Source organism: Ambystoma mexicanum, chromosome 5q, assembly GCF_040938575.1.
Source record: "Ambystoma mexicanum isolate Mex_15411 chromosome 5q, UKY_AmexF1_1, whole genome shotgun sequence".
In the NCBI taxonomy this organism is placed as follows: Eukaryota; Metazoa; Chordata; class Amphibia; order Caudata; family Ambystomatidae; genus Ambystoma; species Ambystoma mexicanum.
The window spans coordinates 580,968,797-580,994,351 of record NC_090933.1 but is presented as its reverse complement, the minus strand read 5'-3'; the positions used below and the strand labels follow the sequence as shown (position 1 = coordinate 580,994,351).

At 46.9% G+C, this 25,555-nt stretch overlaps 1 protein-coding gene across 2 annotated transcripts in view; it reads right to left on the bottom strand.

Annotated features, from left to right (window-relative positions):
- LOC138497518 (acyl-protein thioesterase 1) overlaps positions 1-25,555 on the bottom strand; it is a 1,189,877-nt gene that overhangs the window by 685,344 nt on the left and 478,978 nt on the right. For both annotated transcript variants that reach the window (XM_069621049.1, XM_069621050.1), the window contains exon 7: positions 3,402-3,503. In XM_069621049.1, coding sequence (XP_069477150.1) covers positions 3,402-3,503 — 102 coding nt within the window. The remainder of the gene's footprint in view (positions 1-3,401; positions 3,504-25,555) is intronic.

Here is a 25,555-nt window from a genome sequence, read left to right as displayed (position 1 = left end):
AAGTGGTGTTCCAAATATGTCGAGGCCTACTCAGGAATAGTAAAGAAATAAACTTTTTCAGCGTGTTCAACCCATAATTTGGCTGGGTATAGCATTGAGTATTTGACCCCCAGTTTGCAGAGCAGTTTCTTGGCAGACAGCAAGGTTTTATGTTCTTGTTGTACGGCAACAGAAAAATCGGGGTAAAGGTGGATCCTGGCTGAGCCCAGCAGTAGTTCTCCTTTGGCTCTGTCTGCTCGTAATAGTGTATCCCTGTTGCAGTAATTAAGGACTCGAGCTATGATGGGCCGGGGAGGAGCCCTGGGCCTAGGTTTTGCAGCTAGGGAACAGTGGGCGCGCTCGATCGCGAACTGCAGCGACAGCTTGGGGTCATCCAGTAGGGAAAGGAGAGTGTTCCATAAATTCCTCCATGGGCCCCTCAATGTTGTCCTCCGGGATCCTGATTATGTGCAAATTATTACGCCGTGATCAGGACTAAGTCTTTGTTCTTATTGTTGACAGCATATACCTGTCTCGTCAGCGAGGAGACCTTGGATCTGAGTGCTGAGATGTTGTCTTCAGCCAAGCCCACTCTACTTTCAACCTCTGCGACACGGGAATCAGTCTTATCCATGCGGGCCTTGATGGAGCTGATTGTGCCACTCATATGATCGAGTTTGGTGTGCAGTGTCGTGAATACCTCACGCGTGTATCTATCATCTTTTGGAGTTACGTGGGCTCGCAAGGTGTCGAGGAGGGGCTGTCCGCTTCACTGTGGGTTTCAAGGCGCTTTGGCGCCACCTTTGCAAACGTGTTGATCGAGCTTTGTTTCCTGCCTGCCCCCTTATCATGGCAGCAAAGTGGTGTGCGTGCGGTACAGCAGGGTGCATCCACCGGGTTTCGGCAGGCGATGGTTAGGGTGGGCAATGTGGCTTAGTCTGAGTCATAAAGCATGTAGAAAATCTGGTCTGAGGCCAGGCATAGGTTCCAGTGCTAGGAGAGGATGGCTGTATCGTATGTGGAGCAAGATTTATGTCCAAGGGGTTGAGGTGTGGGCTAGTCTCCACGACACAGTAACTCAGTGCACTCCCCTGTTGCTGGTGTATGGATGTTAGGTACAGCTGCACCCGCCCTGCATCGAGGGGCAGCACAGTATCTCCACGAGTACAGGAGGTCCAGTCAGCAGCAGAGATGGAGGGATAGCCCAATTCCCCACATCAAGGAGGCCAGGACCAAAGAATGCGGTTCACCTGCTTCCAGTCCGATGTACTGTGAGCCGGTGTCGATCCTTCAGAGGTACGCACTGGCACCAACACAGCTCCCAACCAGAGATTGGGGGCGCACCAGCTCCAAAGGGAAGGACAGGCATCGCCTGGGCGCCGTGAATGGGCTCAGTGGGGGAGCCACAATTAGGAGCTGCATGTGGATCCGGCCTCACCGCAGCAGGCCGGGCTCCACCAGTGTCAGCCGCCCAGCAGGCCAGGCTCCACTAGTGTCAGCAGCCCAGCAGGCCCAGCTGCGCTCCCGACACACCAGGGGCTGTTACAGCACTGCCGTGAGCGGTTCTAGCAGCCTTGCTGCAGCAGAAGAGTGGAGTAGCTTGATTCACCCGCACAAGGGAGGCACAGGGTCCTGGGTATGCGGCTCACTCGCCGTTGGTTTGAAGCCCAGGGATCCGTCGCAGCTGTTGCGAGCGTACCTGTAACAACACGGTGCCCCGCCAGAGTCGGAATGCGCACCCGTCCCCTGTGGCAGGGGCCAGGAACGACTCAGTCACTGCGTGTGGGCGCGGCAGACAGGTCCGACCCGATCTGTGTGGGGCTAGTCGTGCCACCAGGGTTCTGTGATTCTTGCTGCCCTGCGTCCAATTCAGGAGCGTGCCATTACTTCCATGGGCATAGGTAGATGATAAGGGGGTCTCCCACACCCCAAACTGAAACAGTAGAGTGCCAGAGTCCTCAGCAGTCTGTAGCTCGGTGTTAACAAAAAGTTGTGCATTAAAGTATGAATTTCGTGCTGTGCACAGCTGCTGGGTCATTATGCGGCCATCTTGGTTCGTGCGCTACAGCGCCCCCCCAAGAGAGACTTTTAAAACACCAGAAGATAAAAAAAGACCAAGGGAAGAAAGACATTCTATTGGTCTTAGTTGAGCTGGTTATATTAGTGGTAGGGTCAAGTAGAGATAGGTTTGGACTAAGGACATTTTACGTGGGACTTCCTGACAACCGACAACCACCTTTAGTTTGTTTAGATAGGCAGGGAAATCCCTCTAGCAGTGGGAAGAGATAGGCTTTATTCATTTAATTTTATTAGAATCAAGTCAGAATGTCCTTAAAACATAATGGGCCATCACCCTCACAACCTAAGACAATTTGTGAAGTTAGAATACATTTTACTGAGCATCACAGGCTCATGCAAAAGGTCATACATGTGGGAATGATTTTAGAAGAGGATATCTTGCACAATTTCAATCCCTAAATATTTTTCCACTGCATCACCAGGAATTCCATAAATGAGCCAATGGGAGTAAGCAGCATATCGATGAATCACAGTCCAAGTTTGCAAGTGATTGTTACTGTCTCCAAGATGGCTCTGATATTTTTCATGAAGGCACATTCAGCTCTTGCTTAATAGAACACCTTTTCCTTTTAATCAATCATATTAAAAGTATGCTATGTTCAAAAGATGTATGAAAGTGAAGCATGATTTTCAACAAGAAAACAAAAAATGTTGTTTGCCATCATCATAGATTTCGGTCCTAAAAGGATAGATCCATTTCCAATTTTGAAACCAAACAAGCATGTAAGCAACAAAAAATACTGTATCCATAGCATGTTCTAAAATATTAGTATTCAATTAAAACAGAAAAGAAAAAAGGATTTGTCTAGGAATACAATTCTAAAAAATAAGATGGAATTCAATGCAGTAATTTGAAGGGACATACATTCAGATTACATACAGTGCATTGTGCATTCCTGGCTAATAACCAAAAGAAAAACAATGAATGTTAATATCCCCCCTCCTATGTAAAGAATAACTTACAGAATAACTTACAGCCATCATATATGGCAGTAAATATGTATTAGTGTACAGGTATGTGTGTGTCCATCTTACGTTTCTGAGATGTATTACCTGTTCTGTTCCCTCGTAGCTTCAGTTTCCCTAGTTTTCAACGTCTTATTAAAAAACAAATGTAATGCCCAGCATGTGTCTAGATCAGGAATGAGCAAAAGATGAAAATAGCAGCCTACACTGTGCAAAACTTGGGCATCGAAATATCGGCAACCGTGCTATAATCCTCACAGAATAGTGCTTAAGATAAAAATAAAGCAAAATGCATGCTTGCATGGGCCATTCTCATTCAAAAATCTTGTAAAAATACTTTAACATTTTCTTTTTTAACAACCCAAAAAAGATAATACCTGTGGGAAAGATGTTCTCAATGGCAACCAGCAGCTGAGCGCGAGAACGCCTGCTAGTTTTTGATGGGTTGTTAAAGCTGTGTACAGAGACAGGGCTCCTCCCTACAGAAGACAAATGACATAATTACAACAAATATAAACTAGATTTGGATTTTGTAGAGAGCATGCAACCATACTCAAACACAGAAAAAAAACAGGCAATTTACACATATAGGCAGTATAGGCTTGTCTCCACAGGATGAATAGACTAGCGCCTCAATTTTGTGGCCCTATTAAACACTTCAGATACTAATGAACCACATCACAATATGAACACCCATCACACAATGCATGCAATATGGCCCATTGTGGCGGTATAGGCAATCCTAATAAGCATGACATACTATGCATATAGCCTCATTAGGAAACACAAACTGTATTTCCAATCTGTTAATCTGGCAGTGTTCTGTTCAAATGTCCCCATTAATCACCCTCATTCTGAGCAAGGACCATGCAACAGTGTTTATAGACCTTAAATACTCACCTGGCCCATACGCCAGTATAGCTTATTACTACAAGAAGTATAATTATTCTACCACTAGGCAGCATAGTAGTACTTCCAACCATTAGGTGGTGGCTTGAGCAGAAACTGGAAGAGGAAGAGTTGTTTCTGCTGGGCCTGGCACACACTCCCACCAGGACACCTGACAAGAGCCTACATTTTATAGTATGGACATTACACAGAAGGGAACTTGAATAGAAGCAGAAGGCAACCTGAATAGAAGCAGAAGGCAGGTGCATGGATGGGGATGCAAGAATCAGTGTTCCAAAGAACCACTGCCAGCACCCTGCTGTGGAGTCAATTTATCACTGCTCAAGCAGTGAGACTCTAGGAGACTGTGCTAGAACCTGGACAGCTACAGGGCTTCCAATGCAGCACTCATTCTGCACAAATACCACTGTGATTCTCAAATTAAGCTATTGTACTAATGCCAAGCCTAACGCAGAGTCTGTGACATGAGGCACTATCAAAGGTGCAAAATCATAATGCCACATGAAATTCATGACACTTGCATTCCTTAGCAGCTACCAACAAAAAAAAAACAATGTAAACAAAAAACTGCACAGCAATTGTAGGCCCTAAGAGATCCAAACATGATGCTACTCAAAAGTAGAGAATGTTTGGGAAACTGTTGAAGCACCCTATAACCAGACGAGAAAAGATAAAATCAGTTTTTTGAATGTTTAGCCATGTGTGTGGGAAAATGAATAATTTAAATGTGTCAAACTCCTTAGATACCTAGTTGCTCTACTAGTTAGGATGAGTACTGCTAACTGCCATGTTTAACAGTGCCTTATTGCCATCACAGTGTTTGCCCTATGTCATAATGCACATGTCCTAACCACTGAGGCTACACCTTCCACTACATAACGATGCTCGCTTCCATAGTTCTCGCTTCTGAAGTATTTCCCGTCTGGCACATCGAAGCGTATTTTAGAGAAGCAACGCACTAGACAAGGTGGCTTTAGACGGCGGAAGTAGCCTTAGTAAACAAGCCATCTCACCATGAATCGTGTGAGAATCGCAGCAGCAGTGTGCACAGCAGGAATTGTAATCTTAAATGGTCTTCCACCAACATCACCCTATGACTAGTAGGCTGAGAAACTGACCAGCCTCCTGAAACATTGTTGCTTGTCGATTTCATGCCATGCCTGAACCACCCTTCCATTGAAATGCATGTGTACTCTTCTGAATAAAAACACTGTGCATCGAGGGACGGGGATTGCTGCGCCGAGTCTTGTTCTGGCATTGGGCTGCTGTTTGTCATGTGTGTGCTGGCTTTGCTGAGTAGTATTAAAGACGTTCACCAATCCACCTGAAGAGTGTGGTTGTTTTTCCATGACAAGATTGGTGCCTGCGACGTTGGATTCCTGATGCCGTGCAATGAAAACCCAGCGGTCACCGGATGCGACTCCCAATGATCCCCAAGGCCCCAGGTAAGACTATTTTGTCTGCAAAGTGGGGACCAGTAGCAGGTGCAACTGGGGATTATGGGAAAGTAGAGAGAGCAGATGCGTAAGAGGAGCCGACCGGAATTCGCGGGTTGGTGTGTGCAGTTAATTGCATTGCTATTTGTTATGTCTTGTTCATTGTTGTTGGAAATGGGTCGGGTTAATGTTGGTCTCTGGTAAATCTGTAATCAGGAATAAGGAAAATGTCTGGTTATCCAAGGAGGGAAGGTACTGTAAGGGAGGCATGGTATCAAAAGCATGACACTGACACACGAGCTACAAGTTTCAAAACCTTTATTAAATTCTTGGGGTTTGGAAAAACTCCTACTTTGCCCTATAGCTATGATGGGAGTAGTCTCTACCATCAAATAATAAAGAAAATGCAATCCTAGTCAGTCTATGTCAAATCAAAATGGTCTATACTAACAAAGCCTAATGCCTGCCCTATCTCTTATACAAAAAGTGTGTAAAGGGGAATGTGTATGCAAAGGAAAGTCAGAATTATAACAAAGGATCAAGGTGGCTAAGTCGGCTCTTCTCCCCATGTTGGAAAGCATGGAGTAAGGCGGCCCCCGTAAACAGGATGACACACTCTGGCTCAGGTGATCAAAAAAAGGCAGTTCAAAACGTGGATCAAGGCCCACTTGGCCTTCCATGTTAAAGTCAATTATTTTCAGTTCACCAAAAGTTCTTTCACAGTTCAACAAAAGTTCACGTAGGTCAGCAAAAGTTCACGTATGTCTGCCTCCGTCGGCCTCGGACCTCGCAATCACAACACTTGCACGGTTTGCTTTGCCCAAGCGTTATTCATATTATTTAGGCGTTCCCTTTCCCTAATTTATCTCATATTCGAGGTCTCCCTCTGTCCGGCTCAGACCTTCCGATGATGTTGATGACTTTTGAAAGTATGCAAGGCTTTTTCCATAGACCTCCGCAGGACCACTTCGGCTTTCACTTTCTTTCCCTTATGTTATTTGCCCCAGTGTCTCTTGGTCTTGGTAGTTCCATAACACAATCAGCAAAGTTCGAAGAGATGTTTCTCTTCAAGCAATCACCTTTTAACTTCCCCTTTCGACTGGATTAATCTTGACCATTGCGCATTTCAAAGTTCCTTCACTTGCCACTTTATAACAAGACATCAAACATTTTGTGGAGACTTTTGAGTGGGCTAATTCCTTTTGCCGGCCCACTCCGATACTCTATCACTGGCTTCAACACTGTTGCAGCTACAATCTCACCTTGACTCAAACCGGCCTTTCATGTCTTTCGCTAACTCACCAGGTTAAGTGCATTCCTTTCTTGTCTCTATGGCTTTGATTCACGAGTCAAGGTTGATACCACAGGCTTGGCCTCGTCTCCCCATATCTGTCGTTCAACTGGTAGGGTCTCTGGCGTCCTTGACACACAATACAGGATTCTACTTGTCTGGGATTTGCTGTTCTCTACGTATCCTTCATGGTTTCCCGGAGGCAACAACCTCCTACATGAACCTTCAGGGTTTCCCTACCCTTCGCTCTGGTCCCTCGAATTGGTTGTCCTGCTCCGTTGGGTTTGCCTTTGCCCCGGAAGATCTGCTCCTTCTCGTGTCTCACCTTGCTCAGAGTGTGTCTCTATGTTTCCGCCTTTTATCCGTGTGGGGGGAGCTAATGGGTATCAGATGTATGTGATTAAGGTCAAGAACCTGACTTTGCCTGACCTGATTAACGGGACATGTCCAATGAGATATGTAAGTGTTAGTCTCTTTACTCTAAGTCATCCTCTTGCTCGGCCCATTGTTTGTGTAGAAAGGGGGATGGGGTGTTGGAACATAGGATTCTCCAATCAAAAAGGATGGAGTATGGGCATGTTTCACCATCGGTTGCCTCATCCCCACTCCTCGAAGATCCTTCACCCAGGTGATCCTCCCGCACTGGTCCACCACCAGGGTCTAGATCCAAAGGCGATGGTCGTGCCCTGGCCACCTGAGAGAGAGATACTTGGGGACTAGCAAGTGGGACACCCTTTGGTTTCTCACAATACCCTACCTACAATGGTACCGATCTGATCAGAGAAAGGAAAGGCGGTTGGCTACTGCGGTAACAGCGAGTGTGAAGCAACGTAACCCTGCATCATACACACTTAAGAAGATATTGCCGGTCAGGGTAGAGTAGTATATATCAGGATCTTGCAGCACATGTAGCGTGTGAAATGTGAAGAAGAAGAATGTATTGGATGAGAGCCCATCTTTTATTTCACTCTCTCACCTGTCCTAGTACGGGAAGTGCAATAGGCTTTATTTCCTCCGTACATGTGACTTGTCTGCGACGTTTCACTGACCACCGTCTCTGAAAAAGCTAAACCACTCATTATTCATGGTAGCATAACGGGTGACGTAGGTTGTGATGAAACAGTCATCTGAATATAGATTTGGCCAACACTGGCAAGTGTTTCTGAAATGTCTTTAACGGGGGAGGAATAGAGCTTGTGTGAGTCCACCAGAACCTCTGGATAGATGCTACAAAGCAGTCAGCTGGGAGTCGAACCAACACTGCCAGCCTCCGAGCACAATAGTGCTTGGTGCCGATGGAGTGAGGTACAGACCTTGTCCCAAAATAAGTCATACCTTATCTAACCCATGCGAGAATAGGTTCACATCAGTCTAGAGAGGTGCCATTTCCTCCTAAAGGAAGTCCAGCTCAATTTATGTATATACACTACTCGCCCAAAGCCTGCAGGTTCCTGGATGAATCTCACAATCGTAATCCAGAGGATTCACCTAGGCACTTCCCTCACGAAGGCACATTTGACTCCGATAAGATCACAACATTACCAAAAGGGCTGGAAGCAACAGTGTGATAGCTATCTAGACTGGTTTTCTGAGGCAACAAAAAGACAATTGGACTTGAAAACCAGAGCCCTGAAAAATACCCAGAAGGAGCTCCAGGAGCAAGTTAAAACTTTAAAAACCTAAGTACTCCAACCTGGAGACACCCAAGCATAAACCGCTTGTTCCCAGTCATTCAATCCCCTGAGAACATCCTCGACACTTGCAATCTGACTATACTGCTGATGCTCTGCCACTGAGTAGTCCAGGTCTGTAGCTAGCCCCGACTCCACCTTACATGAACCACAATCCTACAACCAGTCCACCCCAATCAGCTCACTGATCAGTCTGACTCAGCTGTCCTCAGTCTCGTTTGCACTACAAGCTCAGATCTCCGATCTCTTTAGATCTCCCTCTTGAACCGCTCCTCACACCTTCAAAGGCTTCCCAGTCTTCCCTACACAAGGCAACTCCAGCACGTTCCCTCTCAGACAGCTCCCAGGAGGGGGTAACACCATAGTCTCAGTGCATGCTCCACGGAGTGCCACCGAATCTCTTCAATGTTGTCCAAAGTATCCCTTAAATTTGAGAGGTTCTGGTTAAATTCCAAGAGGAGTTGCAGGTCATCATTGACTGTTACAGACCCATGCGTGCTGATCTAAACCAGCTGCGGAGAGCTGCTCTTCCTACTGACACCTTTCCATTGCTTAAGCAGCTAATGGTCTAAAGGCATTCACTGACAGATTAGTACAGACTATCATTGAGATTTGCCCCCGGAAAACCGATGGAGCTAAAATGAATGCCTGCAAGCAGGCGAAGGGTGAAAATCTGGCACACGTTTCAAGTAATGGTTTGAGCAATATCCTGGAATTACTGATGCAACTGTTGTGGCTCCCTAGGCTGCAATGCCGCAATTTGTTATGGATCTACAGCCGAAGATGGCCGGGTGTAACGCTCACCTGATTCCTGTAGAGGCGCCGGTCTTGACTGGGCGTATACCGTATCTTCAAAGGTGATGTGTAACACACGGCTGGCTCTTTGGGCTGGACCTCTGTGCACTGTATGTCTGACTCGAAGGGTAAGATGTCTGCAGATAGAAAATATGGGATTAAGGAACTGGGTTATTGAATGTCTCTCTCTTCTTCCCTTTCTCTTCTCCTGTAGAACCCCAAAGGTTAACGCTCTCACCTTAGGTAAGTGAACGATGTGCTCTCCATCTGCCTCGGGGCAGGGTGCTGTAACCAGTTTCTTCACTGGATAAGGGGAGCAGGCCTCTTGACTTCAGTGGACTGCTGTCCGTCGTTTACTGCACGAACGGTAAGTTTCGAGTAATTCTAATGTCTTTAAAGTCTTTAGTAATGATGTCTCTTGTTTTGCAGGGTTCCGGCGATGGCGGATGACGGGCTGAAGTGAGTTGAAGATGGAGCCCGTGTGATGAATAGAAGCGCCTGGAAGCACGTAAGTAAGCGCTTGTTGCCTGCTTCACGATGCGCTCTAACTGTCTTTTTATTTTGCAGGTACAAGTTCGGAGCGGCTGCAGGGTGCCGGAATACCCACTGGGTTAGATGTGGAAAGGAGTAATGGCACGTGAGTATTAAAGTTCCCCAATGTCTTTAAACGCACCTTGTTTTGTCTTTCAGAGGCGGGATGCAGCGCCGAAGGCCTCCGGAGCGTGCGAAGAGTTGGTAAGCTTTTGTCTTTCAGATGCCGGAATGCAGTGTGAAGACCTCCGGAGCGCACGAAGAGTAGGTAAGCCTTTGTCTTTCAGATGCCGGAATGCAGCGCGAGGCGTTGGTGACAGCCGATGGACCAGGTAAGTGAAGAGCTGTCACTGAAGACCGTAATGCTACCTGTTCTTTCTTGTCTTTATAGGTGTTGCTGAAGACTGGATTCAGGATGGTAAGCCTTTTTCCTTAGGCCCAGGATCAGATGCAGAAGACACGATGAGCGCTCTGCTGCAGAGGATGCAGAATAACGCAAAGCAAGATTCATCCATCGGGTGTGGTTTAAATAGCCTCCTGTAGTGCTTAGGTGTCTCCTTCCACAGCCACGCCTAGGTAAGAAAAGAGTTCCTGCTTTCCAGAAGAGTTCCAGTGTTCTGAATCTAGGGAGTGGCTCCTGCCCCACCCAACAGGAAAAGTAGTTCCAAACAGAAGAGGATCAGAGGCTCAACTGGCAGGCAAGTAAGCAGCATGGTCTGCTGCAGGTAAGTCCACTCAAGCATTATGAGCCCGGCGCTTCCAGCGCTGGGACTGGGCATATTTATGAGCCTGGTGCCACTGGCGCCAGGACTGGGTCCAAAAGGTCCCAATTGGGACTGGTTGGCACTCGGAACCTGGGTTATGGATCTGCTTCCAAGGGAGTTGGGAAAACCCTGACCTTTTGGAAGCAGAGATCATGACAGTACCCCCCCTCAAGGCCCCTCCCAAACCGGGCTTCTCCGGGGGTTTTGGCTTGGCTTGTCAGGAAATGTTCGGTGAAATCTTTTGATTAGGCGAGGAGCGTGGACATATTCAGCAGGTTCCCAGGATCTCTCTTGGGGGCCGTAGCCTTTCCAGTCAATTAGGTAAAATAGTTTAGATTTGGAGATCTTGGAGTCCAGAATGCTTTTGACTTCAAACTCGAGTTCTCCATCAACTAGGATAGGTTTTGGAGATTTAGTTAGTCGGGTTTGAGGTTGCACAGGTTTTAATAGAGAGACGTGGAAGACCGGATGTATCTTCATGTGCGGGGGCAAGTCCAACTTGACCGCTACTGGGTTTACTATGGTAGTGATGGAATAGGGACCAAGGTATCTTGGGTTGAATGTGCGTGGCCCTTTTAGAGGTAGATATTTGGTGGATAACCAGACTTGATCCCCTACTTGATATTGAGGGGCTTCCTTCCGATGTTGATCTGCTCCTTTCTTGTATTGTTCTTTAGCCCTTTGAAGGTGAGAAACAGCTTCCTTAAAGGCTTGGGTGATTGTAGAATGCAGGTAGTCTACTGCTGGTGTTTCAAGATCTTGGAGGGGATCCAACTCCGAGGTTCGAGGGTGACTGCCGTACAAAAGAAAAAACAGGGTTTTCCCAGTTCCCGAATGGACAGAGTTATTGTAGGCATATTCGGCTATCCAAAGGATGTCTTTCCAAGTTTTTTCAGTTTGTTGCAGCATGCAGCGTAAATACTGTTCCAGAGTTTGATTGGTCCTCTCGGTTTGTCCGTCGGTCTGAGGGTGGTGACTGGTCGATAGTCTCACATCAATTTGAGCCGACCGACAGCAACTTCGCCAAAAATGAGAAATAAATTGACTACCTCGATCCGAAATTAGAACCGAAGGAAAACCGTACAGTCGGACGATGTTTTCGAGAAATTATCGGGCCAGAGTTGCTGCTGTTGGCAAGCCTTTGAGCGGAATGAAATGCGCCATCTTGGAGAATAAGTCCACGATTACTAGAATCGTATTGTATCCGGAGCATGGAGGTAGATCGGTGATGAAGTCCATAGAAAGCGTATGTCAAGGGCCAGGTGGGATGTCAATAGGGCGTAAGAGGCCTGCTGGTCTTTCCTTTTGACTCTTGTTTTGGGCGCATACTCCACAGGACATTATAAAGTCTCTGATATCTTTTTTCCAAGACGGCCACCAGAAGTAGCGCTTGATCTTTTCTGAGGTCTTGGCCATACCGGGATGTCCTTCCATTAAAGAATCGTGATAACAAGAGATTACTTTTTTCTGTAAATCTGTGCTGGGTAGGTATAATCGTTCTTGGAAATACAATAAGTTGTCCTTTACTGCAAAGTCCTTTCCCTGCAGATGCCAATTCTGTATGTCTGCTGGAGTTACAAGTTGCCTGGCTTTATCCTTAACTTCCTCTATGGATTCTGTGGCGATTACACCCAGAATTCTTTGTTCGGGAATGATTGGTACAGGTTTAGGGTTGATCAAGTGTTCTTCCACTCCCATCCGAGAAAGGGCATCAGCTTTACCGTTCTTTGTACCAGGTCGATAGGTAATTATGAAGTCAAACTCGGCAAAGAATAATGCCCAACGGAGTTGTCTAGAGGATTGGGCTTTTGCGGTTTTCAAATATTGCAGGTTTCGGTGATCCGTAATCACAGTAACGGTGTGTCGGGCCCCCAGCAGATAATGCCGCCAAGCCTTAAAGGCAGACTTGATAGCCAGAAGTTCCTTGTCAGTAATCGTGTAATTGATTTCAGGAGGCGAGAATTTGCGGGACCAAAATGCCACGGGATGCAACTGATTGGTTACCGGGTCCTTTTGTGATAGAACTGCCCCCATGGCAAGGCTTGAAGCATCAGTTTCCACGATGTAGGGGAGTTCAGGGTGAGGGTGTTTTAAGATTGGTGCAGAGATAAATTTAGTCTTCAAATCCTGGAAAGCTTGTTCCGCCTCGGTAGACCATGCAAAACGTTTGTTTTTCTTTAACAAGGCAGTGATGGGCTGGACTATTCGAGAGAATTCGGGGATAAACCTGCGGTAAAAGTTAGCGAAGCCTAACATGCTTTGCACACCTTTTACGGAGGATGGTGATGGCCATTTGAGAACTGCATCGACCTTCTTTGAATCCATACGCACTCCGCCAGGTGATAATATGAATCCCAAGAATTCAACTTCAGTCACGTTGAAAACACATTTTTCCAACTTAGCGAAAAGTTTGTGTTGACGCAATCTTTCGAGGACCATTTTCACGTGTTTCCGATGTTCAGATTCCGATGAAGAATAAACGAGGATGTCGTCAATGTAAACAACAACACACACATCTATGAGCTCTCCGAGGACATCGTTCATAAAATATTGAAAGGCGGCCGGGGCATTGCAAAGTCCGAAGGGCATGACCTGATATTCAAATAGCCCTTACTTGGTGCGGAAGGCCGTCTTCCATTCATCGCCCTCTTTTACTCGTACCAAGTGGTAAGCTCCTCTAAGATCCAGCTTTGTATATATGCATGCTTTTCTGACTTGGTCCAGGAGTTCAGGGATCAAAGGTAACGGATATCTATTCTTAACGGTGATCTGGTTCAGGGAGCGATAATCTATACAAGTTCTAAGGTCTCCTTCCTTTTTTGGAACGAAGAACAAAGCTGAAGAAGCAGGGGACTTGGAAGGACGAATAAACCCATTTGCCAGGTATTGATCTAGGTATTGTCGAAGGTGAAGGTTCTCAGGCTCGGTGAGGGCATAAATTCTACTACAAGGAGGAGTAGATCCAGGTATCAGGTCTATCTGGCAGTCATAAGACCTATGAGGAGGTAGAGAGTTAGCCTGATCCTTCCGGAAAACATCTTGGTATTCTAGGTGTTCGGGAGGTAACTGGGGAGTCTCTGAAGAAATTGCTGCCAGTGCAACACCAGGTGGAGGGTGACAAGTAGAGACACATTCTGGAAACTGGACCGTTCTTGCTCGCCAATCGATCAGAGGATTGTGTTTCTCTAACCAAGGTATTCCTAGAATAATCTGAAACTGAGGGGCCTTAATCACATCGAACACGATCTTCTCATGGTGTCCATCTTGACTTACTAGCGTCACCTCTTGAGTGGTATGCGTTACTGGCCCGGAGGCTATCTCCGTACCATCCACCGTAGTAATGACGTCCTTTACAGCCTTGGGACAAAGAGTTAGATTCATCCTCAAAACCATTTCATGATCCACATAATTGCCGATGGCACCGCTGTCGACGTAAGCTTCAATTGCATGTAATCGATCCGGATTATCAGGGCTAATGAGGACCATAGGTATCACGAAATGCGAGGTCATGGAACTGGTTTTCACGCTCGGCAAGAGGACCTCTATTCTTGTCGGGCGAGGTCGCGTCCCTGCTCAGAGTTTGTAACTTTGGTAACTGCAGCGCCTACTGCCTTCTTGGCAGGTTTCACCGGACAGTCTCGAAGAAAGTGCCCTGAGTTTCCGCAATAGAGGCATAATTGCAACTGTTTTCTCCTTTCCCGCTCCTTTTGTGTTAGAGGACCTTTCAGACCCCCTATTTGCATGGGTTCCCTGGAGTCTACTCCTTTGGAAGGAGTTGGCGGTTTGGAAAATACTCGAGCATCAAACTTGGAACGATCGGCCTTCCTGTTCTGCAGTCTGTGATCTATTTGAACAACTAAGTCTATATAGTCCGAACAATCTTGTGGGGGATTCACTACTTGGGCTAACATCTTTGATCTCTCCATGTAGACCTCTATAAAACAGCGTAATCCTTTTGTCCTCAGGCCATTGAGTTTCTACTATCAGTCTGTTGAAAGACGCAATATAAGCCAAAAGGTCTTGATTACCTTGTTGCAACGAAAGAAGCTCATTGTCCAAGGCCTGCCCCTGTGAATGTCTTGCGAACAGTTTTTCCATACTGAGCTGAAAAGCTTGAAAATCATGGAGGACCGGATCATCTTGATTTACTAGAGGGATCGACCAGTCTGCCGCATTGCCACTAAGGTACAAAAGCACGAAAGCTACTTTAGCTTGATCAGTTGGAAAGGCTGCTGGCCGGCATAAGAAATGCAACCGGCACTGATTGATAAATACTGCAAACCTCTTTGGGTCACCAGAAAATCGTTCGGGCGGAGCCAGAGGTACATTCCCAGGTAGGTTGATCTGCACTGGATTCATAGAGGATGTAGAAGGAAGATTTCCCCTAGATGCGGGTAACGGGGTCTGTCCGGCTTGTGACTGTAGCAATTGTCTAGCGAGATCATCTGTTCGCTCCTTGGAAATAATCAGTTCCCTTCTTAGAGCGTTCGTTTCCTGACGGGCTGCATGCACTTCTGCCCTTAGTTCCCCAAGTAACTGGGCTAGCTGGTCGGTATCCGAGGTTTCCATAGCGCCTGGACGGGAGTTTTGTGGTAGGCTTTGCGTTCTGTAACGCTCACCTGATTCCCGTAGAGGCGCCGGTCTTGACTGGGCGTATACCGTATCTTCAAAGGTGATGTGTAACACACGGCTGGCTCTTTGGGCTGGACCTCTGTGCACTGTATGTCTGACTCGAAGGGTAAGATGTCTGCAGATAGAAAATATGGGATTAAGGAACTGGGTTATTGAATGTCTCTCTCTTCTTCCCTTTCTCTTCTCCTGTAGAACCCCAAAGGTTAACGCTCTCACCTTAGGTAAGTGAACGCTGTGCTCTCCATCTGCCTCGGGGCAGGGTGCTGTAACCAGTTTCTTCACTGGATAAGGGGAGCAGGCCTCTTGACTTCAGTGGACTGCTGTCCGTCGTTTACTGCACGAACGGTAAGTTTCGAGTAATTCTAATGTCTTTAAAGTCTTTAGTAATGATGTCTCTTGTTTTGCAGGGTTCCGGCGATGGCGGATGACGGGCTGAAGTGAGTTGAAGATGGAGCCCGTGTGATGAATGGAAGCGCCTGGAAGCACGTAAGTAAGCGCTTGTTGCCTGCTTCACGATGCGCTCTAACTGTCTTTTTATTTTGCCGGTACAAGTTCGGAGCGGCTGCAGGGTGCCGGAATACCCACTGGGTTAGATGTGGAAAGGAGTAATGGCATGTGAGTATTAAAGTTCCCCAATGTCTTTAAACGCACCTTGTTTTGTCTTTCAGATGCGGGATGCAGCGCCGAAGGCCTCCGGAGCGTGCGAAGAGTTGGTAAGCTTTTGTCTTTCAGATGTCGGAATGCAGTGTGAAGACCTCCGGAGCGCACGAAGAGTAGGTAAGCCTTTGTCTTTCAGATGCCGGAATGCAGCGCGAGGCGTTGGTGACAGCCGATGGACCAGGTAAGTGAAGAGCTGTCACTGAAGACCGTAATGCTAACCTGTTCTTTCTTGTCTTTATAGGTGTTGCTGAAGACTGGATTCAGGATGGTAAGCTTTTTTCCTTAGGCCCAGGATCAGATGCAGAAGACACGATGAGCGTTCTGCTGCAGAGGATGCAGAATAACGCAAAGCAAGATTCATCCATCGGGTGTGGTTTAAATAGCCTCCTGTAGTGCTTAGGTGTCTCCTTCCACAGCCACGCCTAGGTAAGAAAAGAGTTCCTGCTTTCCAGAAGAGTTCCAGTGTTCTGAATCTAGGGAGTGGCTCCTGCCCCACCCAACAGGAAAAGTAGTTCCAAACAGAAGAGGATCAGAGGCTCAACTGGCAGGCAAGTAAGCAGCATGGTCTGCTGCAGGTAAGTCCACCCAAGCATTATGAGCCCGGCGCTTCCAGCGCTGGTACTGGGCATATTTATGAGCCTGGTGCCACTGGCGCCAGGACTGGGTCCAAAAGGTCCCAATTGGGACTGGTTGGCACTCGGAACCTGGGTTATGGATCTGCTTCCAAGGGAGTTGGGAAAACCCTGACCTTTTGGAAGCAGAGATCATGACACCGGGGGTATCAAATTGTGTCTGATTGACTGGGAAGGAAAGAATTTGACAAGAGGTTTTGTTAGTTGCACAACACTTTCATGACAAGTTTGAGAGACAAAAAGAAAGTATGGAAGCTAAGCTTATTTCATTACAAATCTAGCAGTTGAAGCTACCTCAGGGCAGAGGGGGGGGGGGGGGGTTCCGATCATTGTCAGGGGGTGGTGGACGAGGACGGGGCAGAGGTACTTTTCAGCAAAATGAATGGGGAAATGGCAATGAAAGATATAACACAAAAGCATTTAATGACCAGTGCAATTACTGAAATTAACTTGGGCACAGGAAAGCAGAATGTTCGAATCAACCTCAGTATGACGGTTGAGACAGGCAGACGACTGCACCGATTGGTTTGGCTGTACCCCTGCCTCCTACGCCATCTACTCATAATCCCATTCCTCGACTGCTTATTACTCATAATCCCATTACCCCCTATGTTGATTGCACTATTGTTGGTCAAAAGGTTTCATGTTTGGTTGACACTGGAGCATCACGCTCAGCTTTGAAAGCCTCTGAATTTCTGCATGTTCTGATGAAATTGTCAATGCTGTAGTTATTGGAGGTACGTCCATATCTCACCCTGTGTCCTCACCACGTATGGCTACTTTGGGTCCTATGTCTGACAACCGTGCTTTTTTGTGGAGTCTGTGCTCCACTGTTGATCTGTTTTGAATGAATCAATTGTGTAAGCTGAGCTGCTCCATCTATTGATCCCCATAAGCTATATTTCTTGATATTCCAGCACAAAGGGAACTCAAGGTTTCGGCTGCATTACAAGAAGACACCCACTCAATCCCAGGAGACTGGACCATTGCTCCATTGTTGCAACAGGGATTCTTGGACCGAGTTCCTGCCAAATTGTGGTCTCCCCATGCAAATAATGCAGTATATATGCTCAATGCAGAGCAAGTCAAAATTACCCTGAACCCAGTCAAACCTCTGCCATATGTGCCCGAGTACCAAGTTATCTGCCCAGTTATACAGTCCCTAATTGAACAAAGTATTATTGTGCCCATGGGCAGTCCCTGCAACACCCCGATTCTGCCCACCAAGAATCCAAGTAAAGAGGTCTATTGTTTAATCCAAGACCTGCGTGCAGATAATGCTGCTGTCCTGCTAGCCTTTCCCGTGATCCCCAGCCCAGCTACTATCCTGTTTTGTATCCCTGTGTCAGCCACTTATTTCACTGCTGTGGATTGGTGGTCAGCATTTATCTCCAAATCTATCCACCCCGACAGCCAATACTTGCTTGGCTTTACCTATAAATGCAACCAGTACAAGTTCACACAGCTTCCTATGGGGTATGTAGAGAGCTTGACCTTGTTCGCCCAAATTCTGAGAAAAGATTCACTAGAGTTCAAAGCAGGGTCCGTTCTGGTACAATACGTGGACGATCTTCTACTGGCCATGGCCTCCTTAGAAGCCTGCGAGCAACATACCCTTGCACTGTTGACTACTCTTGCAGAAAAATGTCACAAGGTGCCCAAAGAAGTGTGCGATACCTGGTCCATGAGATTTCTGCAGGGAAAAGACACCTGTTCCAGAAAAGCATTGAGGCGATTCAGAAAGTTTCTAAACAGATTCATTGGTACAAGGTCACCCTGTCACTATCTCTCTGCCTCACTCAAGGGCAAGACCCAACACTAGACTCATCAAATATGATAAAGTTCTTATTTCTGGTGCGAATGTTAAATTCACTGCTATGTTCTGAACCTGGCCTCCTTCTCGCCCACCATGCATGATGTGGGAACGGTACGATTGTCTCTTGGTTGTTGAAAAGCTTAGGTCACCCCATAAAGACTTACGGGACATCCTGGTGCATAACCCCGAAATATTCTGGGGATGGTTCCTGTCTCCATAGCTCAGGGCAGGAGGACTTGTTTCTGGGTATTCTGTATGCATAACCCATGCTGCCTTCAAAATCTATCATTTGCCAAGTGCGCCCAGGTATTGAAACTCTTGGCTCCCACTCGAGCATGCATTTTAGCGAGAGATAAGTCGGCTATGCACATGGGAGTGGTGCATGATTTCGGTGTCCTCTGGAGACAACAAGGCTATCTAAGCTCCACAGGTGCACCATCTCAAATGGAAAGTAGTTTCTGCCCTTTTACCTGCCTTATTGCTCGCAGCTACTCGGTCCACAGTGAAGTGCTCAGGCAGCGATCCCTTGCAGTCGGTTACTGCCTTAGGCTGATCACGAAGCTCGTTCAGTGGCCTTAAATGGGCCCCTGGATCTTAATGAAACCATCATTTGTATTTCTGTGCAACAGTCACCGATTGCTTCCCTTTCCAGCCCACCCGTGTTACAAGACCAAGCTCCAGAAGCAGAGAAGGTGACCTGGACTCCGCGATTATATAAGTTGGAGCCTGGCTCACTTTGGCACTCCCTAGACAGCTGCCTGCTGCCCCAAGGTACTCCTACTTTACCTTGCCCGAGTGGCCCAAAAAGTTGCCCACAGGAAAAAATGCAATGATACTGAATGTAAACCAGGATAGGGTTGCTCCAGGGTTTGCAACGATTGCATAGGCCTATTGTGCACTGTATACATGGCCTATGATGTAAGGTGAAAACAAAGATGTCTGTCCAGTACCGGAGGAGCCCTTCTTAAAAGGTGCAGACATATTTCGTACGGCTCTGCACATGCCAGCAGTTTAATTACGGACTTCTGATCATTGATGTTTTATCAGGTTTGATGGAAGCATACCCATGCCGAAAGGCAGATGCTCAACGTTTGCAAAGAAATCGTTATCTGAGTTTATATCCCGGTTCAGATTCCTTGTTAGGGAGGTGTGCAAGGCACTAGGTATTTCTCAGCGGTTCAACTGTGCCTACCACCCCCAGTCAAGCTAAGAAGTGTAACGCTGAAACGCCGTTCTAAAGCTAAGGTTGTCAAAGCTGCCCCTAGCACTGCTCGCCATGCGCAATAATCTGCTTTGTAAGCATGGTCTGTCTGCACAGGTAAGTTATTATAAGATTCCCCTTGCGCATGGGAACTGCTCCCAAGCAGTCTGACGCCTTCGGAATTTCCACCTGGAAGATGAGACTGTTCTTAATTATTGGTATACCTTAGTCAAGACTGTGCCTTCTCTTCATGCACATGTCCAAGCTGCCATACCAGAAACGGCGGTGACGTCCTGCCATTCACTACAGTCAGGTGACTGGGTCCTCATGTGTGTGCACCAGTGGAATCCTGTCCTTCAGCCCAGGTGGCAAGGACTGCACCAAATGTTACTAAGGACACAGACCACTGCAACGTGCTCTGGTCTGACTTGTAGGCTGTCCACTGCCACAAGACCATAGCATCCGCCAACACCACTGTCTCCAGGTTGCCCGATCCCCAGCTACCGAGAACCAGCTCTGCGTCATCTGCGACATATCTGCCAGAGTCCCAGCCACCGCCCCTGCCCTGCCAGTGTCAGTTGTGAAGATTCACCTACTCTTGTCACTCCCACCCATAGGGGAGCGCTTTCCATGAGGCTAGAGAGGTGAGGCCACTACCCAACAGTCTCCCTAGGGGTGATTTAATGTGGGAGGCCCTCATGGAGAGGGACTCCTCTCTTGGGGACAAGGACATTGATGTGGCGAAAGGCACCTTTAAACCCACACCCAACAGGGTAACGATTACATTAAATCCCTCTAGGGTTAAAGGCATTCGTCCCATGAGTGAACTTCCTCACCCTCTCATTCTTGAGGCCCGAAAACTACGGAGGATTACGCTAAAGATGCCATTGCATGCTATTGTGACCTCCCGTCCTTTTATGTAGTAACCGATGCTAACCCTCCTTTCAACAGGACTAGGAAAAGGAAAGATTAGAGGACTCGCACCAACCACTCCTCTGTTAAATGGAGAAAGTACTAGGATGAGGAAGAACACATGAGACAAAGATTGTTGACTTTAATGATACTGGTACCAGGGAGGCATGAGGATCATGTCAGTAACAAAGAAGGACTTGTGCAATCTTCATGGGTGCAATAAGATACAATATATAAAGCGGAACAAATGACTATTAGATCGGAGAAGTCCAGCCACGGAGCAAAACGCAGCTGTAACAAAAAGCACAGTGGTGGCAGGTACAGCGGTATCCAGTCCTGTTGGAGAAAGCAGCTGGCGTCTGAATTCTCCAGTGCGGGAGATTCAAACGCTGAACGAGAGCTGCAGAAAAGGAGAGCGGCAAGGAGAGCGGCAAGAGGATGCCGAAGAAGTTCTCTGCCCGTTGAGTGGAGACAGACCGGACCCCAAAGTGAGGAAGACGCTGCAAAGTCACAGTGCAGAGGAGAAAAGCTCCACTGAGCTGGAGAAGTGTGCAAGGTCTGAGGAAGTCCCGGCAACGTAGCCGAGCCTCGTAAGAGGTAAAGGGAGGTACACCAGAACCAGAGGGGACCCAAGAGTTGACACAGAGGCTAAGGTGGCTTTTTCCCAGCCCAGCATTAGCAAAGACGTTAATGGACATAACCAGAAAAGTGTCTGGGACCCACACACTAAGAAAGATAGCATCAGAGGACATTTTCCTTGGTGCAGTGGTTATGAGAAACCACTGGCCAGCAGAGAAGGGTCTGGCCCTCCAACAGTAAGAAAGAACTGTGCCAAGTAATACCATGAGAAGGGAGTCATTCTCCTGGTACCCAACAAAGAACTGTGATAGGACGACGGTGGAAGGGAGTAATTCCCTCTGGATGTGTTGTGAACTGAAACCACTAATGTCAGGAGAAGGGAGTCATTCTCCTTGTACAGGCCCAGGACTTGTATTGAAGATGCCAGGGGAAGGGAGTCAATCCTCCTGGCCATGTGGTTATCTGTGCAAAGTAACACCAGGAGAAGGGAGGCATTCTCTTGGTACTGGGCTAAGGGTTGTACTGGAGACACCAGCGTTTTATTGGGAACTGTTGAAGTCTGCACCAGGAGAAGGGAGTTATTCTCCTGGATACTTCATAAAGGCTGGATGAAGCCCATAAGCCAGGGGACCATGCCACCTTTGTGTCAGAATCCATCTTTGCCGCCCTTACACAGTTAATCCAATACTGCAGGCCTCTATGAGCAACAACAGAAGTAGACTCCACTACTCCCAGTGCACCTGCATGCACAGATGCTAAGCCAAAACCCCCCAATTGCACAGCAGGTTTACAGTCAAGGGCTCTCTACAGGAGCTTCTGTTCAAACACCTTCATCAGGCGACCTAAGCTCCAGAGGGTACCAACCCAATCCCGGTCCCCCTCCTAATGTACCATCTCCAGCGTTTGACTCAATTGGACCTCATCACCCAGGCACAAGAAAGTACACTTGGCGGTCCCGTGGTTAAGAGGAGTGCCTGCAAGTACACACACACACACCGCTGGACCGGTCTGCTGGACAACGATGAACCTCCCAGATGTGGTAGTGCACTGGCATAGATTGGACACTGTATCAAGTGATATCCCAGCCTCTGCTGGCTTTGGACCCAGTTATACTCTCTTGGTCATTATCCTTGTTCTGATGACCACTGTGGGTTTATGACTCTGGTACTACGGATATCTCTAGCTGAACCTTTATTGTAGGCTGCCTCATCATAGCCATGAACATTTTGAAGTGCTTGAACATTCATCCATTGCAGCCCAAGGCCTGTTCTTGGCAGACTCTTTGAACATTGACATTTGCCCAGTCTTGAAGCAGCAGATATTGGTGCCCTGAACTGATAAGACTTTGCAAATTGCTCCACACAAACATATCTTTCCCACACTAACTGAACTCAAATCTTCTTCAGTGAGCTTTGTTACTATCACACGAAACAAACTACTCTGGGTTTCGATGGCCAGGCACTGGACCTTGGTACCTACATCATGTCAGGTTACTTGACTACTGTTATAATTGTTGTTGGTTTATTGATTTGTCTCCTACTCACTGTGATTGCTGCTTTTAAAAATCTCATGTCATAAAAACAATAGTCCATCTGCTCACACCCTTGGGTTAATAGTAAGAACAAATACCTTCACCTTGCCTGGCAGTACTCTTGCTTCTTTAACGTATCAGATTGTTGGATTTGCATGCACCTACCACATGATTTATCCTCCAAGTTCCCTATAGCATGCATTCCCTTCAACTGGGGGCTGGGGGGATGTCTGCCTGGATCTCAAGTTGTTACCCAATCCTGAGGGGTCCCGGATCCTGTAGCGATTTACATTCCCAGATGGGGTTTACTGGTCCTCCAAATTTCCCCACCCTGGACCAGTTAACAAGATCAGCCGACAAAACTTCACGTTTTATCTCAGGCTACTGGCCTTATATGCTACGTCAACTGGGATGCCCTTTTCATGGGAAACAGTAAGTGTAGCTATTATCATTCAACCAATGCCAGTATAGTCATCAATAATGTCACATTTGCATTTTACCCTGATTTCACCATCACCCAATTCAGGTACGTTACATATCACAGGATTGATTTAATTTGCCGGTACAAAGCCTACCTATGTTTACCCATTGATTGGTGAGGGAGTTGCTACATGGGCTCTGTCCTACCTGCCATTCGGCATAGCTGCACCTTACTGATGCACATGCCCAAAAATAAGCTCCAAATGGGAAGAGTTCATCATCGAATTGGATTACCTCATACCAGCCCTTGAGGTAAAGCTGAACCGAGACGGTCTATCTGTTGTCCTGACTGATTGAGGATATTGCAAATGCTACAGCATCAGCCCTGGCATTACTGTCCCATGAGCCGGTAGCCATCCGAATGATGTTCCTTCAGAAACGTACAGAGCTGGACACTCTCCTACCGTCACAAATAGGGGCATGTGCAAGTGTGAAGAGCGAATACTGCACGTTCATATCAAGTTACACCAGTGACATTACCAACATTGTTGCCTACTCCCGCAGTACTGTAAGTACTCACCATGTCAACCCTGAGTCAACTTGGACTTCTGGGACCCCTGGGTACTTTACAGGTACTATTCACAGTACTAGTTCTGATCCTGAGGTTAACCTGTCTGGTGATAAGTTGGAAATGCCTCTACCACAGCACCTATGCCCAATGTCAGAAGGATTCCCAGACAACACCAGTACTGTATTTGAATACCACCTAAGAAGCATATTGTCATGACTTTCAAAACTGTGAAGTGTGTTCCGCGAAAGATGTGATTCATGAGATTGGAGTGAAAGTCTCATAGGAGGGGATTGTGGGGGAAAACTGTGAATTTAAATGTATCAAACTCCTTAGATAACCTATTGATCTGCTAGTTATGATGCATACTTTCTAACTGCCAAGTTTAGCAGTGCCTTATTGCTATTGCAGTGTTTGCACTATGTTATAATGTAAATGCCTTAATCACAGAGGCTTCGCCATCCACTACATAACGATGCTTGCTTCCATAGTTCTCGCTTCTGACGTATTTCCTTGTTGGCATACAAAAGCGTATTTTAGAGAAGCGCCTCACTAGGCAAGGCGGATTTAGAAGTAACTGTGAGAAACCGGAGGACATTCTCAGATGTACTCCCCTTTTATCCTCTTAAAAGATGGCCAGGGAAGGGCCATTGCTTTTGGCGAGGGATGATCACCTGGGTAGAGGGCTTTTGTGGATTGGATGTGGGATGCACGTAGTTGAGATGTGGCATTCCACATTTTCCTTTAAGGAACAAAAAACCCTACCTCAGAGGTAGTATGGGATATTGTTCACCATGCACCCTTGTCCAGGAGATATTATTCACCCGGACAGGAGAAAGAGGAGAAGAAGAAATGGGAATGAGGTATCTTGGGATAGACCACAGTATCCCCCCTTATCCTGATAACAAACAGCCTAATATTCCCCCGACTTTTTTGGGTCATTGTCAGGCAGTCTCCCTTTATTCCCCTCTTGGAGTGAATGGTACGGAGATGAGGAAAGAACAACTAAAAAGGTAGAAACATTACTCACTCTTCACATTCCAGTACGGACATGAGGAAGCAACACTTGAGAGTACGGAACATCACACAAATTCCCCTCTTTAGTACTGAGACGAGGAAGAAGCATCTGAGAGTAATAGACACCATTTACTCTCACCACTCTGGTACTGGGACGAAGAACATGAAGGAAGGTCAGACATGTCCCTATAATCAGAACCACAAAGCCTTAATTAATGAGGGACACCTGCAGCCCATTACAGGACTGCAGAGGCATGAAGAAGAGAGAGGCGAACCGAACGACACAGCAGGAGGAGCCGTGCGAGAATCCAAGATGCCAAAACGCCACCCTGGTGGCCACCGCTGGTGGGACTCTGCAGGGAGAAGGTCCCTTGAAAGGGAAGGCGGTCAGCACAAGCTGTCGGTAAGTGGAGGCGAAGATGCACACGAGAGCTGGAGGAGCTGGAAATAACGCACCCGGTGAACGGTATCCAGTGATTTTAAGAAGATTTTGTATTCGAGGCATTTTCTACTGAAAGGTGTTGACTGGAAAAATACCACATTTAAAAAATATATATATATATTTGTTGCGTAGGGGGAAGGGATTAAAAGAGGTGGGGGTGGTAAAGAACATGGGGAAACAGGGTGTTTTGGGGGGGGGGTGAGCACCCCAGAAATAAAATTTTAAAAAAAGAAATTAAAAAAAGAATAAAATCGGTAGAAATATTTCTGCACAAAATGCCTCCAATAAAACATCTTTGGTAAAATCACATAGCACCCCAGCGAACAGGCTTTCCCGGCTGGGGAAAAGCCACACTGGAAGGAGCTGCTGACGCGGGTAAGTGTCAGAGACACCAGAAACACCCAAGCGCTCCAAGAGAATGTGCAAAACGTAGTGGTTCCTGAAAACTGGCAACGTTTATATTATTGAATACTAAACTGAATTAAATCAGCAAAGCTGCTCTTAACGAGTATGTAAATGAACTGAAACCAGTAAAGTTACATTGATCGAAAACCGAATTGAACGCAAACAAAATAAAACAAACAAGCCTACGCTTATTGAACTGAATGAAACAAGCTAAGGTGTCTTTATTGAATGCCGAATTGAATGAAACAAGACAAGCTACACGTACCAATTGCTGAACTGAATGAAACAAGCTAAATTGC